Source organism: Coregonus lavaretus (genome assembly GCF_964263955.1).
Source record: "Coregonus lavaretus genome assembly, chromosome: 32".
Lineage (NCBI taxonomy): Eukaryota > Metazoa > Chordata > Actinopteri > Salmoniformes > Salmonidae > Coregonus > Coregonus lavaretus.
The window spans coordinates 6,268,849-6,285,175 of NC_140019.1; the positions used below are offsets into that span (position 1 = coordinate 6,268,849).

The following is a 16,327-nucleotide window of genomic DNA, read 5'->3' on the forward strand; positions in this document are numbered from 1 at the left end:
TCGTTTTGGGAAACCGCTCAGAGATTTGGATAATTGTGTTTGAAACACTGCTAAGCCACCCTTGCACTCTACTGAAACATGGCTTTTATGTTGTAACGTATACACTTAAGGGGCTTTTAGTGAACATAGTTCATACTATGCATACAATACTCAATTTAGTCATCCTCCTACCAATCTTTGCTTGTTTTTTTCCTCAAACATTGACCTCTATCCTGAGAGCAGACCCACATCATTTGCATCTGCATTCTGCTCCAGAACGATCCCCTAAATCATTATATCTATGGAGAACCGGAGTGCCCCTTCAACATTATCCATCATCCTTCCCTCTTACCCATCTCTCTCTCTCTCTCTCTCTCTCTCTCTCTCTCTCTCTCTCTCTCTCTCTTTTTCTCCTCTCATAATGATGAAACACAGATGGAGACTTGCATACTGTGCATAAATAGCATATTTAATTGGTGTGCAGCGCGGCCTAAATCAAATTACTCTTGGACTGACAGGAACACTTACGTTAACATCGTTCCCTAGCAGAGCCCAAGCCAAAATTTTAATTAGTAACAGATAATTAGGATAAGAGAAGGAACTTAGGCTGACGTCGGCACTGCGTAATTGGAATGCATGTAAAACATACTGCTGCTGCTCATTAGTGGTAGCCTATAGCTCTGCCCACTCTATGACCTCATTCACACTCTCCACAGTAGCAGTGTGGAAACATACAGCATCACTCATTTGAGATTGCTAAGAGTAAAGATCCCTATGTAATTTATCACTTTGAATCCCTCTGGCCATAGCCAATCCTTCCGTCATTTAAGCTGTGATTTAAGCACTGAAAGTTAGTAAAATTGAGTTTTACCTTTGGCATAGTGTTTTTGAGACTCTTTCCTTTCTATGTGAGAGATGAGAAGATCTAAGCGTCTGGCCCCTGAGGGCCTCGGTTCAGCAGCAGGTGTATTCACTCCATCAGCTAATTGCTGTGGAGGGAGCATTTACACCTACAGTGGCACGACGCAATCATTAGCCCCCCCCCTAATAATCTCTCTCTCTCTCAGATGCTGGCCCCTCCTGACAACACGTCACTTAGCGTTCCAAAATAAAGGTCAGCTTTTTGAGATGATGGACTGGAATCCTCCCAGGGTAACCATTATAATTCCCCTCATTTACCCCCTCTCTTCCTCAACGATCCCAGTCTTCCTACTGTATCATTTGTTAATGCTGGCAGAGCTCATTACTTTACCCTTTGAGGAGAGGAGTGGTGCTCGCTGCCTCAGCCTGGCTGTAGCTCCAGGCACTTGGGGTATCATGCTGAATGATTAGCAAGCCAAGATTAATAGTGAATTAAAATACCTGGAGATTACACATCTCCCTTCCTGCAGCCTGGCTGCCTGGCAGGGCAGCCAGGCTAGGTCCTCTGCTTTATGCCTGGGTGGTCATATGGGGGGAGATTTCCCCTGCAGGACCAGCTAGCGTTCCCCCTGCCTGTAGTCACGCTTCCACTAGCATCTGAGGGATGTTGTGCTTTGCATGGTAATTAGGTTCCTTTGTTCCATCTGTTTGGTGGTGTAAGCGCTGGGGGCGGCTGAGGCAGAGGCAGGCAAGGCTGCACGCTGAGCCCCAGGGATTGTGCATTCTGTGGGAGTGGCTGGAGCACAGGATGGGCCTCTACCTCCATGCCCAGCCCTAGGGGGCTCTACTTCTTACTGGAGGATAGGTGCGTCTTATTTGTTTGGGTGTTTGGATGTTTGGGTGTTTGGATGCGTTGTGAAGTGACATGACTCTGTCTGTCCGTCTGTCCATCCGTATGTCTGTCTGTTTCTGTGAGTCTGTATGTCTACCTGCCAGTTTGCCACAGTGTTATTTGGCCTCATGGCCGGCGTCACGCTAAGCGGAGGTGGCAGGGGCTGTGCAGGGGCTGTGCAGTGCCTGACACGGGAGTCTCCTCCCCTCCCCTCATCCCAGCTGGGTGTCTCCCTGTGTTAGTGTCCATGCCCCAGAAGCCCCACACCCCCAGCAGCCCCACAGAGGGCACTGTCCCATGGGGCACAGGGCAGAGCAGCAAGCCTGGGAAGAAAAGAGAGGGAGAGAGAAAGAGAGGGAGAAAAGAATCCTCTACGATCGCTAAGGGGTGCCTCAATACCTTCCAGAAATATATTTCTGAAGGCAGTCTGTCGTACAGTAGCATAATGTTAAAGCCTTTGAAAGCTGCCTGTTGCTGTGTTCAGGTACAGTAAAACATCTGATGATGAGTACACAAACGTTTTAAATGCTTCTGAGGGGACCTGGCTGTTCTGAAACGCGTGAGAGGTGTTTGTGCATGGGGGGAGAGGGGGGGGGGGGTTATATCCGTGAGAGATGAGCCCGGCTGTGCCTTCACAAAAGCCATTGAAAATGAAGTGTGGAAATCAGATTAAATATGTGAAAGCCAGCTCCTACAATAAAACAAAATGGAAAACAGAGGCAAGCAGAGGATGTGGAATGGAAGGGAGAACCGAATCAGTCAGGAGCTCAATGAATTCAATGAAGTATCTGATTATAACGATCCCACAGAAAATATTTTTTGCAGTATGCCATGAGGAATGGAAGTAGGCCTGTGGAATTGCTGGAACCAAGCATGTTAGTGAGTCACTATGCAACAGAACAATCTATTGGTTTCCCTCATAATTGTGGTATTGCTGGGAAATGTCAGTGAGCAATGAAAGGGGTATGCAGGGTGGAAATGTCACGTATGCTCCCCCTCTGGCCTCTAGGTCACCAGGCTGCTCTTTATTATGCGCACCTGTCACCATCGTTACGCGCACCAGCGCTTCATCAGACTCACCTGGACTCAATCACCTTCCTGATTACCTCCCCTATATATGTCACTCCCTTTGGTTCCTTCCCCAGGCGTTATTGATTATGTTACTCTGTTCCTGTCTGTACGCTACTCTTGTTTTGTTCCATGTTTATTTATCATTAAATGCACTCCCTGTACTTGCTTCCCGACTCCCAGCGTACATTGTTACAGGAAATTGGAATGTCCATTTAGAATGAACTGGCTGCATGTGATTGCAGTTCAGGTCATCTTGGGCAGTCATGTGTAAAACTAGTCTGATTTAATTTATTTTAAGGAAATGTACTTAAGGAGGCATATTTAGAACATTTATAAAATACTGAGGTATCTGTAGTGTTGTTGATTTAATCATATTACTATTTTGAAAAAAGCTTTATTGTTCCATTACTGTGTGTGACATGGCATAAATAGGAATTAGGAAGTGAAGCTGTTTTCTCTCTCTGTTGATCTGACAGTTCAAAGAGCTCCTTACTTACTGACAACTTCATTGGGACAACTTGTTTCATTTTCATGCGAAATATCAGTTCGTCTGTTGTACTTGTTCGTCCTCTTTGTGTCTGTTAGTGTCTGATCCCATCTCTGTGAGATAGCTCTGCTGGGTAAAGGGTCACTCAGATATAGTAACTACTCTCTCATGTGAGCTAGCCCTCTATTTTTAGGTCCAGCCTTGGGCAGGGGGGGGATTTTTCAATCTCAAATGCCCTAAGGACTGTATGAGTGCAACTTGGATCACCCCCATAAACGCCCAATAGCTATATATACAGTATATATACAGTGAGGGAAAAATGTATTTGATCCCCTGCTGATTTTGTACGTTTCCCACTGACAAAGAAATGATCAGTCTATAATTTTAATGGTAGGTTTATTTGAACAGTGAGAGACAGAATAACAAAAAAAAAATCCAGAAAAACGCATAATGTTATAAATTGATTTGCATTTTAATGAGGGAAATAAGTATTTGACCCCTCTGCAAACCATGACTTAGTACTTGGTGGAAAAACCCCTGTTGGCAATCACAGAGGTCAGACGTTTCATGTAGTTGGCCACCAGGTTTGCACACATCTCAGGAAGGATTTTGTCCCACTCCTCTTTGCAGATCTTCTCCAAGTCATTAAGGTTTCGAGGCTGACGTTTGGCAACTCGAACCTTCAGCTACCTCCACAGATTTTCTATGGGATTAAGGTCTGGAGACTGGCTAGGCCACTCCAGGACCTTAATGTGCTTCTTATTGAGCCACTCCTTTGTTGCCTTGGCCGTGTGTTTTGGGTCATTGTCATGCTGAAATACCCATCCACGACCCATTGTCAATGCCCTGGCTGAGGGAAGGAGGTTCTCACCCAAGATTTGACGGTACATGGCCCCGTCCATCGTCCCTTTGATGCGGTGAAGTTGTCCTGTCCCCTTAGCAGAAAAACACCCCCAAAGCATAATGTTTCCACCTCCATGTTTGACGGTGGGGATGGTGTTCTTGGGGTCATAGGCAGCATTCCTCCTCTTCCTCCTCTGAGTTGATGCCAAAGAGCTCGATTTTGGTCTCATCTGACCACAACACTTTCACCCAGTTCTCCTCTGAATCATTCAGATGTTCATTGGCAAACTTCAGCCGGGCCTGTATATGTGCTTTCTTGAGCAGGGGGACCTTGCGGGTGCTGCAGGATTTCAGTCCTTCACGGTGTAGTGTGTTACCAATTGTTTTCTTGGTGACTATGGTCCCAGCTGCCTTGAGATCATTGACAAGATCCTCCCGTGTAGTTCTGGGCTGATTCCTCACCGTTCTCATTGCAACTCCACGAGGTGAGATCTTGCATGGAGCCCCAGGCCGAGGGAGATTGACAGTTATTTTGTGTTTCTTCCATTTGCGAATAATCGCACCAACTGTTGTCACCTTCTCACCAAGCTGCTTGGCGATGGTCTTGTAGCCCATTCCAGCGTTGTGTAGGTCTACAATCTTGTCCATGACATCCTTGGAGAGCTCTTTGGTTTTGGCCATGGTGGAGAGTTTGGAATCTGATTGATTGCTTCTATGGACAGGTGTCTTTTATACAGGTAACAAGCTGAGATTAGGAGCACTCCCTTTAAGAGTGTGCTCCTAATCTCAGCTCGTTACATGTATAAAAGACACCTGGGAGCCAGAAATCTTTCTGATTGAGAGGGGGTCAAATACTTATTTCCCTCATTAAAATGCAAATCAATTTATAACATTTTTGTTGTTATTCTGTCTCTCACTGTTCAAATAAACCTACCATTAAAATTATAGACTGATCATTTCTTTGTCAGTGGGCAAACGTACAAAATCAGCAGGGGATCAAATACTTTTTTCCCTCACTGTATATAGCGGCTGTATGAGTGCAACTTTCCCACTAGAAAACTAAAAAACTGTCATTGTTAATAAAGATGTTGACTCAAATTGACTCATATCCCGCTTGGGTTTTGTATGAAGACCTGAAATGGAAAACAAGAGCCCACCTTTTTTATTTTCCATCTCATAAATGCATCTATTAATCTGTGTCTATATATCAGTCAGCCCATGAAATGGGCGGACTGCACTATGTGCCTGTCTGTGACTGTCTATCTGTGTTTATTATTTTTTTTGTCATCTATCATGTTTTTCCCCTTGTTTATTCATCCGTCCACTGTCAGAAGGATAGACAGAAAGAAAGCTGTCTGTGAGCTTCTGAATCTCGTCTCATGTTCAAATCTACCTATTTGTTCCTGGAGCTGCTCTTCGACTTTTTAAGCACAATTTGAGTGGTTGCCGAGAGCATCAGAGCCTTTTGCGACTTCGATACTGTGTTTTTAAAAATGAGGCTAATACATCTTATCTGTTGTTGATGCACAGACACTTTTCTCAACAGCTATTTCAGAGAAAACGGATTTCTGCCCCAGTAATTGCCTCTGCAATATTCCCTGGATCTGCACATCATTCAAAGGAATTGGTCTTATTTTTCCCTGAAAGCATTCTGCAGTCTGCAGAACGAGGTGACTGACAAAAGAAATGTCTGTCCTTTTTCCCCTTTTTTTGCATTCTCCCGTGTCGTGCCCAGAAAATTACTCGGAGAGAGATTAATGACACCTCCAGTGATCTCTGTGTGAGAAAAACACCAAGCATGTTAAATTCATCACAGTGAAGATACAATTAACTGCTTTAGTGTGATTAAAACTTGTGAGTTGTAAGCGGTTGTAACACTGAGCTGCTCAATATTCAGTATTGGATTTTCTGTGTTTTTCGGTCCCTCATGATTTCAGACTCCTGCATACACTTTACAGTACATACACTGTCCACACAAATGGTTTTTAACATGGAACTGTAGAGAATCTGAAGAGCGTATCTCATTTTTATTTTACATTGGCCATGGAACCACGCTATTCTGGAACACGGGCATCTTGCAAAGCTTTTATTCACATGGGGAAATTGTCTATCGCAGAGAAATAATTTGTAAGCCCATTCAATCTGACTGGAACGGCAGGTACACAGAGAACCCTGCCTGAGTGAGGAAATAAGATCTCAGCTGGATAATTCTGTTCCAGCCATTTTGCAAAATAACTTTGGGGAATATGAGAAATGAACGTCTGTAAACACACTCCTCAATCCATTGGAAATGCATTGTCTGTTCAATCACATTTGTCAAATGCTATCTGAAATGTCACAATTTATGTCAGCCAGCCGGCTCCACTGCCTCTGACACTCTTTGTTTTACCTCAGCCGACTCCCATTAACTCCAGCTTCATAACCATGACAATAAATGCAATACCTGCAATACAAACTCAGATATATGTCACATCTGACTTGATCCCGACAAGCCCAAACCTCTCAGAGTGGGTGTAAACCGTTTGTCACTGAACTGGGGTTCCTCTTTATATCTTTGACATTTGGTGTTCATTCCCGAGGCAGAGGAACAAGGCAGACAGAGAGCACCTCCGAGAGTCACGCCTGGAATCTAAATGGGGTTCACCACAGGTGACAGGGATATGAACCCCGGTGTGGCTGTAATAAGCTGTGCCCCTGTACTTCTGTACCACGGAGCGATATTAGACAGAGCCAGGACAATGGTAGAGAACCATCTGATTAGAGTCACTTGGTTGGTTTCTATGGGAACAGGATATTATGTGCTGTTGGTTGAGCTAACAGGACGTTTATGTCTGTCTGTGAGGCTTGTTTACAAAGCTCCTACAGACTCCATCTCCCCTTGTGGGATCTGGAATGAATTAGGATGCCTTCATACACCCTCCGCTGTGTACTGGAACTATATAGCATGGCTCATTCATAAACACACAGACACAAACAGTCAAACACTAATATCACCGAAGAGGAATACCAGTGAAATATAGATGTTAGTAGTTTTACTAATTCGCGTTTTGATGTAATAGTTAAACAACGTGTTCTACCATTTTGTGTGTTATAATTGCTTTCTGTCATGGTGTCAGTTCTGTTGATACTCCGAATTAAATAGGAGCTGGTACTTTGCAGAGATGCATATTCATTAAATCACAATCATTTACAACTACAAAATCTTACTGAGGATATTTTCTCTTTGTTTATCTCCTCATTGCCACTGACACTTTCCATGTAGTTTAGCAGCTTTGCAGCACATATCACACCAGTGTGTCAAACAGAGCCAGATGATGGTAGTGTAGAAGGAGGCTGGAGGAACATGACAGGTCAACCATGGCATAAGGAGTGTCTTGGGGATGCTGCTGTGTGTAGCTACCCAGCTCCCTGCAGCCTGAGGGGGATCAAGCCCAGCTCTGCTCCCTTCATCACTCCCTTCATCGCTCTGCTCCCTACCCAACGCCCCTAACCCTCTCTTCGGACCCACTGACCTTTCCAGTGCCAGGATGCCCCCAGTCATGCACGGGGTGGGCTGATGTCACTACCAGAGCAGTGGTAAAGCAGAGCAGAGGAGACTGTGTGAGGGCTAGCCAGTCATCCAGGGTCCCATGTGTCTCTGTGGGTGGCATGATCTCATCATAACGTAACTACAGTACGTATTGTAGCCTACACACACACACACACACACACACACAAAAGAACGCACACACACACACACACACAGCATTACTGGAGATTCACTGCTATGGTCAAATGTGCCATGAACTGGCCATATCCAATATAATCCTCACTCTCTCTATCAGTTTGTGATGAGGTATTAGGTTATACTTAGATACCGTAATTATCTGTTGAGCTGCATTTAGCATGTTTGCCAACATGGTCTATATACTATATAGAGCCAGGTGGCAAATTGAATTAGAGTATTTTATCAGTTCAGCCTGTCTTTGGCAATGACTGCATGGTGACCTCATGGCATTACCATGGCTTGTCAATTGTTCCACTTGTAATACTGACATTATTACAATTACTGCGAGTACATCAGGCATCTCCGTTCTGTATGCGATGAAAAGATGAGGTATTGTTTTCCAAAATAAAAAAAGTGCTGGCCCATTACAGGCCCAGGATTTATCTGACCCAGTCTTGGCCAGTGCTGGTCTGCTCCAAGTCTGCTGTGTGTCTGGGTTGAGGGGGTGAGAGAGGGAGAGCTGTTGGCTGGCTGGTACTGTCTGATTACCTAAGACCCTTTGTGAGCCATTAAGAGTGATGTCATCCCCTAGCAGTCATCTCTCTAACTGAGAATAGATAGGCCTATCTGTCCTCTCTGTCTGTGAATAATAAATACCACTCAATATGGATATGTCTTTTCCGTGTCTGTGGATGAAAATATCAAATATTCTGGGGGTTTTCTTTCTTTTATGTGTTATTCTTTGTTGAGATGGACTTCAGTTTACCCATTACATCAGAAGCGCTCTCAGAACCTTTTGGCTACTTTGAAACAATCTCTTGTTGTATTTTCTTCCTCTCCCTAACAAGTCTTTTTCTTCTGTGTGTGTGCAGGTCAGCCTGTCCAGTGACTCCAGCTGTGTGGAGGAGATTCTACGGGTAAGTAAGATTCACTTCCTTTCTCTGGCCTCCGTTAATTACACCTGGTTACGCCTCAGCTACTGTTTGCACACAAAGCCACTTTTCCATCCAGAGACTGGGGCTCCCAGGCAGAGAGAAAAGAGAAAAGCCTCTGTGATCTTACTATAATGGGCCCTTGTGTTCCAATACAAATCTGGTCAAATTCATCAAGGGTGAAAGCAGCCAGGTAAATTTAGATCCTCTGTGTGAAAAGCGCTTTGACCTTCTTGCACGCTCTTTTATTTAGAAATCAATTCTGTGCTTAATAGCCTGTACATAATTTGAATGTAATGTGCACTGGGACCATATGAACTGAAAAAGGAATTGCCTTTTTAGATGCAAACATATAGACTTGCTTTTCGGTGAACTTTGACCTTTGTAGCAGGTGCTGATTGGCTCCAGAGTGACATACAGGTCACAGAGTGAGAGGCAAGAGTGAATAGAGATGCTGGGTGGGCTTTGGTGCAGGGGGCGGTTATTAGTGGTGCGCGGGTCAGCTGTTTGTCCACCCGCACTCACCCACGATTGCTAATTACCCATCCGCAACCACCCGACTATATGTGATAAAGTGAAAATCTGAGGCCCACACTAAACCGCTAATATAGAAAATGCGCTGTAGGATACAGTCAGAGACGCCAGAATTAATTTTTGACAGGGGATGCAGGATTCCTTTTGCCTGATTTAGAAATGTTTCTGCTTGTAATTAGATACATGCAGCTTCTCTTCTGTCATTATATGTTGCTAAATAAACTCTTGCTCACCAGAATAATGCCATAAAACGATAGAATGAATGCTTCAATCTGGTTGACATCGGTAAAGTTTTCTCTGTCATCTCTGCTTCTTTCGTGGAGAAAATATGTTTAGGGGAGAAAATAAAACAACAACAAAAAAAACTAGAAAGATGACAGTTTGACCGGTTGTAAGGAAATAGAAAGTTGTGAAAACGACCCAACATGTTGTTGATAAGATTCCAGCTCGCCTTGGATGCATATTTTATGTGGTTGAAATACTATCAGATTTTATGATGCTGATAAAGATAGCACCTCTACAGATGGTATGCTGTATAACTGCACATTCACATTCTCTCAAGATGCTGAAATAAATCAATCATATTTCTCTCTTGTTCCTGAGTCAAAATGTAGCTACATTTGGTGTATCATTTTACTGTAAGTAATGCTAAATCCTGCAGGAGTTAATATTAAGGCTATGTGAGAGGTTATAGACCTACAGTCAATGCCATATTTCAGTTTACATTTAACCCATCTGAACAGTAGCCTACAGTTCCCTTGACATGCCGTAGGGCTATTTGAAGTCCCCGTCTTGTGACTGTCGAATTTATATAGCGCCTCACAATCATCACACATAACATAGCCAGCACTGCTATCATCTTTCCCAAACTTTACTTTTCTGGCCCTCCCTCTTCATTTCGCAGCTTTTCTCTTATTGAGTTAAACTCTGACATTGTCTTTTTTGCCTCCGTGGATCAATGTTAACTTTTTCTGCCCAGTTCCCAAAAGCATTTGGCGATTGGCTTGTAGACTATTTGGCCCGCGTACAGTTAGGCCCTAAAGCTCAGGCTTACTCACTAATGCCAGATAGCCTAAAATGAGGAAAGAAAAACCTAAATGTAGCCTATAGATAGAGATTCTACAAGAATGATACATTTATAAAAAGGTATTGTAAGGTATTGTTTTCTCTTTATGCAACCACTCCGCCACCCACCCACCCTTCACCCACACAATATTTAATGACCCTAAACCCACCCGCCTGCGGATATATCCGTGGGGACTGCAGGTTATGAGTCAACCCGCACTAGCAGTTATGACAGTGAGTCAGGGACGCTCATTGATACCCTTGTATGGCTAAGGAGGATGCAGTGTGTTTGGTACCAGCCCAGCCACTGCATCACCGTGACGACTGACCTCCAGTCATGAACCCATGCAGCCTCTCCACCGCCTCAGGCAACGGCAGTACAGTAGACATCACGGGAACCAGTGGAGGACTACGCACTTCCCCCGACCAAACGACAGAGCGGCTGAGTTATGTGGACCTGTCAAACATGGGAACCCTCTGGGAGGGTGATGATGTCAAATAATAGTTGCCGGGCAACTGGCAGTATGGCCATCAGGTGGAGTGAGTTATGATGGTGGTGCCCAGCGAGGCGTAAGAGAGTGAGAGAGTGAGAGCCCCGCTGCCATGTGGTTTCAAAGCCACGCTGCTGGCTACAGTAGGCAGGGAGAGAGACATGGAGAGAGGAGTGACTCACAGCTGTGACTCAGGAGTCACTCAGACTCACAGGAGAGGAGCAGAGTAGCCTGGGAGATTCTAACACCACCGCCGCAACTGCTGCCACTTTAGCAAGCCTCTCTAAGTTTACTCAGTCACTCATCACTCACTGGCTGAAACGTCAAAAGCCAATATTTCAGCTGAGACATTTTTTGAAAGATCAGAATGTCTAAGATGTGAAGTGCCTATGAATGACACTCTTCATACTTGGAAAATTAGCTAATGGAACAGATACAGATACCAAGCTCCAATCCTCTGCTATTGACAAGCACCCAGATCATATGGACCACTTAAAAAGTGCCCGACCTCTAAAGTGCATATCTTAAAGGGATAATATTATCTATATTCATACAGTCTCTAACCCAGCTTTTCAAAGTTAATTCTCTTGCATGGTTCAGGTTCACAGTCTATCTCCCCAGTGAAGCACCGATAGATCAGAAACTGTTGATTCATCCCTCTCAGCTACAGATGATAACATTCATCGTCGAGAGGAACATTTGTGGCATACACAGGCACACATTTTGTATCTTTATCTATTTCAATTATCAAGTTTACAAACATAATATAATTATTACATTGTAATTTATTTTCTATTATAATAATACAACTTATATAATGTACATATCATTCAATATACAGCATTTCTTCACTACATTCATAAGGATAGCGTTGCATGGTTATTTCTAATAGAAGGGTTCCAGACTTGCTCTTCCATGTGTTACGCTTGATGTATGAGTTTTAAAAAAAATCAACAACAAAAGCCAGAGCCAAGGGATGGATGCATTCATTAACCAGCACACGAGGTGGCCATTGTTGTTTCCACACTGTAGATGGCTTATTTAGACAGCAAGTCCTGCTAGCACGCTGGCCACACACACACACACACACACACACACAGACACACACACACACACACACACACACGCATGCACACACACACGCAAATGTGCACACACACACACACACACACACCAGGCCCAGCGTGAATAATGACAGGTACTTCTCCCTGCGTGACATAGTCTGCCACTTTGAATTGGCTGCTGCCTGCCTGACTGCCTGCTCTCTCTCTCTCTCTCTCTCTCTCTCTCTCTCTCTCTCTTTCTTTCTCTTGCTCTTTTTCTCTCTCTCTCTCTTCTCTCTCTCTTCTCAGACAGAACATAACAAGGGGGGAGTGGAAGCCTGTTCTGGGTGGGCCTCTCAGCCCTGTTGCCTTTCAAACCTCTGTTGTTGTGACAGCCTGTGTGCCTTTCTGTGACCAATGGCAATGGATCAGATTATTCAATGGCCTGTAGTTTGTATAGTAAGCCAGTCAGCTGAGGATGTCAATATCCCATGATAATTTTTCCACCTCAATTGTGGGCACTTGTGAGAGATTGCCAAAACAGTATAGCCCCATAGTGATTTATCTCTGTGGAGAAGTAAAGTATACATTTTTGCAATGGTATTAACGATTTAATAGCAAATCATTTTCCTGAAAGAAATGTGACAACATTTAAAATATTTAGCACATCAAAACATTATCAAAGACTCCACGTAAACATATGGTATATACTTAGGGAAATGATCCAAATTGATTAGAAAGTGAGCTTTTGGCTCCCTCGCCAACCTGCACTGTGCACGTGGTGTGTGCGTGTGCCTGCGTGCTTGTGTGCGTCTGTGTGGTATATTATAAATAGCAGGCATGTGTTCTCCTTCATCGTTGCTGATGAACAGGAAAGCTGCAGATTCATCATAACCTGCGGTAGCTTTCCACCCTGATAGCACAATGCACGGCCATCTGAAAGGTAATACTTCATATATAACATTATCGCCGAGGTGGCAGGATCATATTCCTAGCACCTCATCTGTCTACCGCCCGCTCTCCTCTCGCCAGTCCGGGAGGTGACCCGGGTGATGTCACTCGCTCCATAGAGAGAGAGAGAGAGAGAGACTTTTGACTTTTTATCTTTCTTTAATGATACATTCTCATTTCATTAAAACAAAAAACAATTATCCCCTGTACTGCATACTCACCTTGCCCTCTACCCCAAGATACAAAACAACACCACACATCACAATAACCAAAACCTCACCACTTCTACAACCGCATTTCTGCAGAAATGCATATCCAACCCATCTTCCCCAGTTGTACAGACAGCCCCCCCCCCCCCCCCCCACCATATCTCCTGAAACATCTCCACACTTTTTATAGTTTTATAGAACTCAAATTCCACCCTAAGGCATGCAGAGACCATCCCATTACATAATAGTAAAGGGTCTGTTATCCCCCCACCTTTGACCCTGTTCCTCCTTGAATTGAAAATTCAACAACACACATTTGACCTTTTCCATTATAAACATCCCAACAGTAAACTCCACCCCCAACATCTCACACAGACATTCCAACAGAGACATTAATGGCATTAACCTGGTGCATACAGAAAACACATAAATCACAGTTTCACTCATGACACAGAAAGGACACCCCTGTCCGACTCCCGGTTCAACCCGTGCCAACTAGCTGTTAGTGGCCAGGCCTCCATGTAGAACCCTCAACTAGAGGTCCCCTAACCTCTTTGGTACTGTGAGTTTGTAGAGCCCCCTCCATCTAAAACCCACCATACTCTCCGCCCCACATACCCCCTACCACTGATGTGCCTTCACTCCTGTTAGGCTCCTAATGTTCCTTACCTTAATGCAGAGGTTGTAGAGGGCTTTACCTCCCACCCCCTCAAACTCCCCCAGGCTCGGTGTGTTAAAATCTAACAAGTCCTCCAGACCCCCTTGCCAGTCCCCAGTCTCTGCCGTCACCTGCAGTGGTGGAAACATTGGTGGGCCCTCCCCCTTTGGCCACTCAAACACCCCCCTTACCGGCTCAGACAGTGCCTCCTGGACAGCCTAAGAGATGTTAGTCCTGTTTGTTGTGCTAGGACTTCCAGGGTTTTCCACCCCTCCTCTCCCAGCATTCGCAGGTCACCCAGCCTTAGTAAACCCGCTGTCATCAGTCGCCTCTGCAGGGTGGCCGACTGAACCGATCTCAAAAGGATGGCTGGGTTGTGGAAGATAGGCTCCTCCCACACCCACAGCCCAGGCTCCACACCCCCTTCTCGTGTGGTCCTTAGCAGCTGCCAGGCCCTCAGCACTGCAGAGTAAAAATCAGAGAGACCTGCTGTACTCAGCCCTTCCAGCCTCATGAGGAATAGCTGCCGGTCCAACCCTCCAGCTGACATCCAGCCGACATCAGTATGGTACAGCAGTCTCTGCCCCGCCTTAAGTCGGAATGCAGCCACCCTGCTCTCCAGTTCCACCAGGCCCTGTCCTCCTTAGTTTACGGACATATACAACACTGCCGCCCTCAGCCAGTGATGGCCCGAGCAGAAAAAATCCACCAGCTTGCGTTGCAGATCTGCGAGCAGACCGGCGGGGGGGGGGGGGGGGGGGGGTTGAGGACAGCCAGTTCATGCCACAGGGAAGATGCCACCAGGTTGTTGATTATCAGGAGCCACCTCCACCTGGCCAGTCTTGACACCACTGCCTGTGACAGCCCCTCCCAGTTCTTCCTGACCCACCTCTCCGAGCCCAGGTACACCCCCAAAATGTTGAGCTTTTCACAACCCCACTGCAAACCTGCTGGAAGCAGAGGGGGGCCCTATCCCTCCATGCCCCACATAACAGAGCTTTGCTCTTGCCTAAGTTCACCTTAGCTGACGACGCTCCCTCGTACACCTTCAGACTAGTCTCTAGTGCCTGCATATCTTGCCCATCCCTGACCATCACAGAAATGTCATCTGCATACGCCGACACTGCTATGCCTGTCAACACACCCATGCCTGTCCAGCACACTCCCTGCAGTCTCCTGCGTAGCAGGCCCAAAAAGGCTAAATGGCTAGTGTATATAACTACCCTGATAGAGTGCATCCTTGTCTAATGCCCCACATCACCCAGACTGGCCTACTGAGTCCCCCTACCACCTTAACCATACATGACGCCCCAGCATACAACATCTTCACACAGGCCAAAAACCTTTCCCCAAACCCAAACACAGACATCATATTAAACATATACTCATGGTCCACTCTATCAAAAGCCTTCTCTTGATCTAAAGAGACCAATCCAAAGTTCACATTAGACGGCAGATCATCGGCAACTCTCCTACCCCGACGCACTCACGCAACATGCAAAAGAAGTCCAGTCCAATTATTCCCCTGAATTTTTTTATAAAACTCCACTGGGAGTCGATCCCCGGTGCACGGTCGGGGGGCATCTGGGTTACGGCCTCTGCCAGTTCATGGGATAACAGAGGAATGTCCATTTCATCCCTCTGTGCCAGAGAGAGCTTAGATAGTTCTGAAAACAAAACCTGTGCACACATAGGATCACACAGTTCTGCCCTATACAACTCAGTATAAAACTCCACAGTCCACTCCCTCATATCCCCCACCACAGAGGTCACCCGCCCATCCGACAGCCGTAGACAATGCATACCCTTGGCTTCACCACTCTGTCTTTCTAAACCAAAGAAGAAGGAGCTGGGAGCATCCATCTCCTTGAGCATGGAGAACCTAGCTCTTACAAGTGCTCCCTTTGCTCTAAACAGGAAAAAACTGCCCAGGTCCCTACGTAAATCAGCTAAATTAGCCTGGAGGCCTACATTGCCTTGCCCCACCAGCTCTACCTCCAATTCACTGATACTACGCACGAGTTCCCCCAATACTCTCCTAGCCTCTGAGGATGAGAGAGCTGTATACTGTTGATAGAAAAGCCGAATTTGGACTTTTCCCACATCCCACCATTGAATCAGAGACTCATACTCCTCTCTTCGCTGCCCTCACATTTCCCAAAAAGTCTGAAAACCTGAGCAAAATGTGGCATCTTCTAAGAGCTTTACATTAAACTTCCAATAGGATGCCTGCCGAGGCCCTGGTGAAATAGACAGCTGAGCCATGGTTATGTGGTGATCCCAAAAACCCACCGGGAGAATGGTAGCGCCCAACAGCCTATTGCTCTGATTCCTGGACATGTAAAACCGATCGAGTCGGGCTGCACTCACCCTAACCCCAAAGACATTCACCCATGTATATTGTCTTGTGTTGGGATGTCTCGTTCTCAAAACATCCATAGGTCAAACTGATCCCTTAAAACCCCCACTGAGCCTGAATGAGGCTCCTCCCCATTTCTGTCTTTCATCAAATCCATCGTACAGTTCCAGTCCCCGCCGACCACCAGCGTCTCCTCAGGCGCTACCTGTGAGAGTTCCTGTCTAAGACACCCAAACAGACGCCCCC

General features: G+C 45.6%; 1 protein-coding gene across 1 annotated transcript in view; it reads left to right on the forward strand.

The window, feature by feature from the left end:
* aff2 (AF4/FMR2 family, member 2) overlaps positions 1 to 16,327 on the forward strand; it is a gene marked incomplete at its 3' end in the record, with an annotated part of 168,969 nt that overhangs the window by 66,970 nt on the left and 85,672 nt on the right. The window contains exon 5 of the mRNA XM_084150056.1: positions 8,712 to 8,756. Coding sequence (XP_084006182.1) covers positions 8,712 to 8,756 — 45 coding nt within the window. The remainder of the gene's footprint in view (positions 1 to 8,711; positions 8,757 to 16,327) is intronic.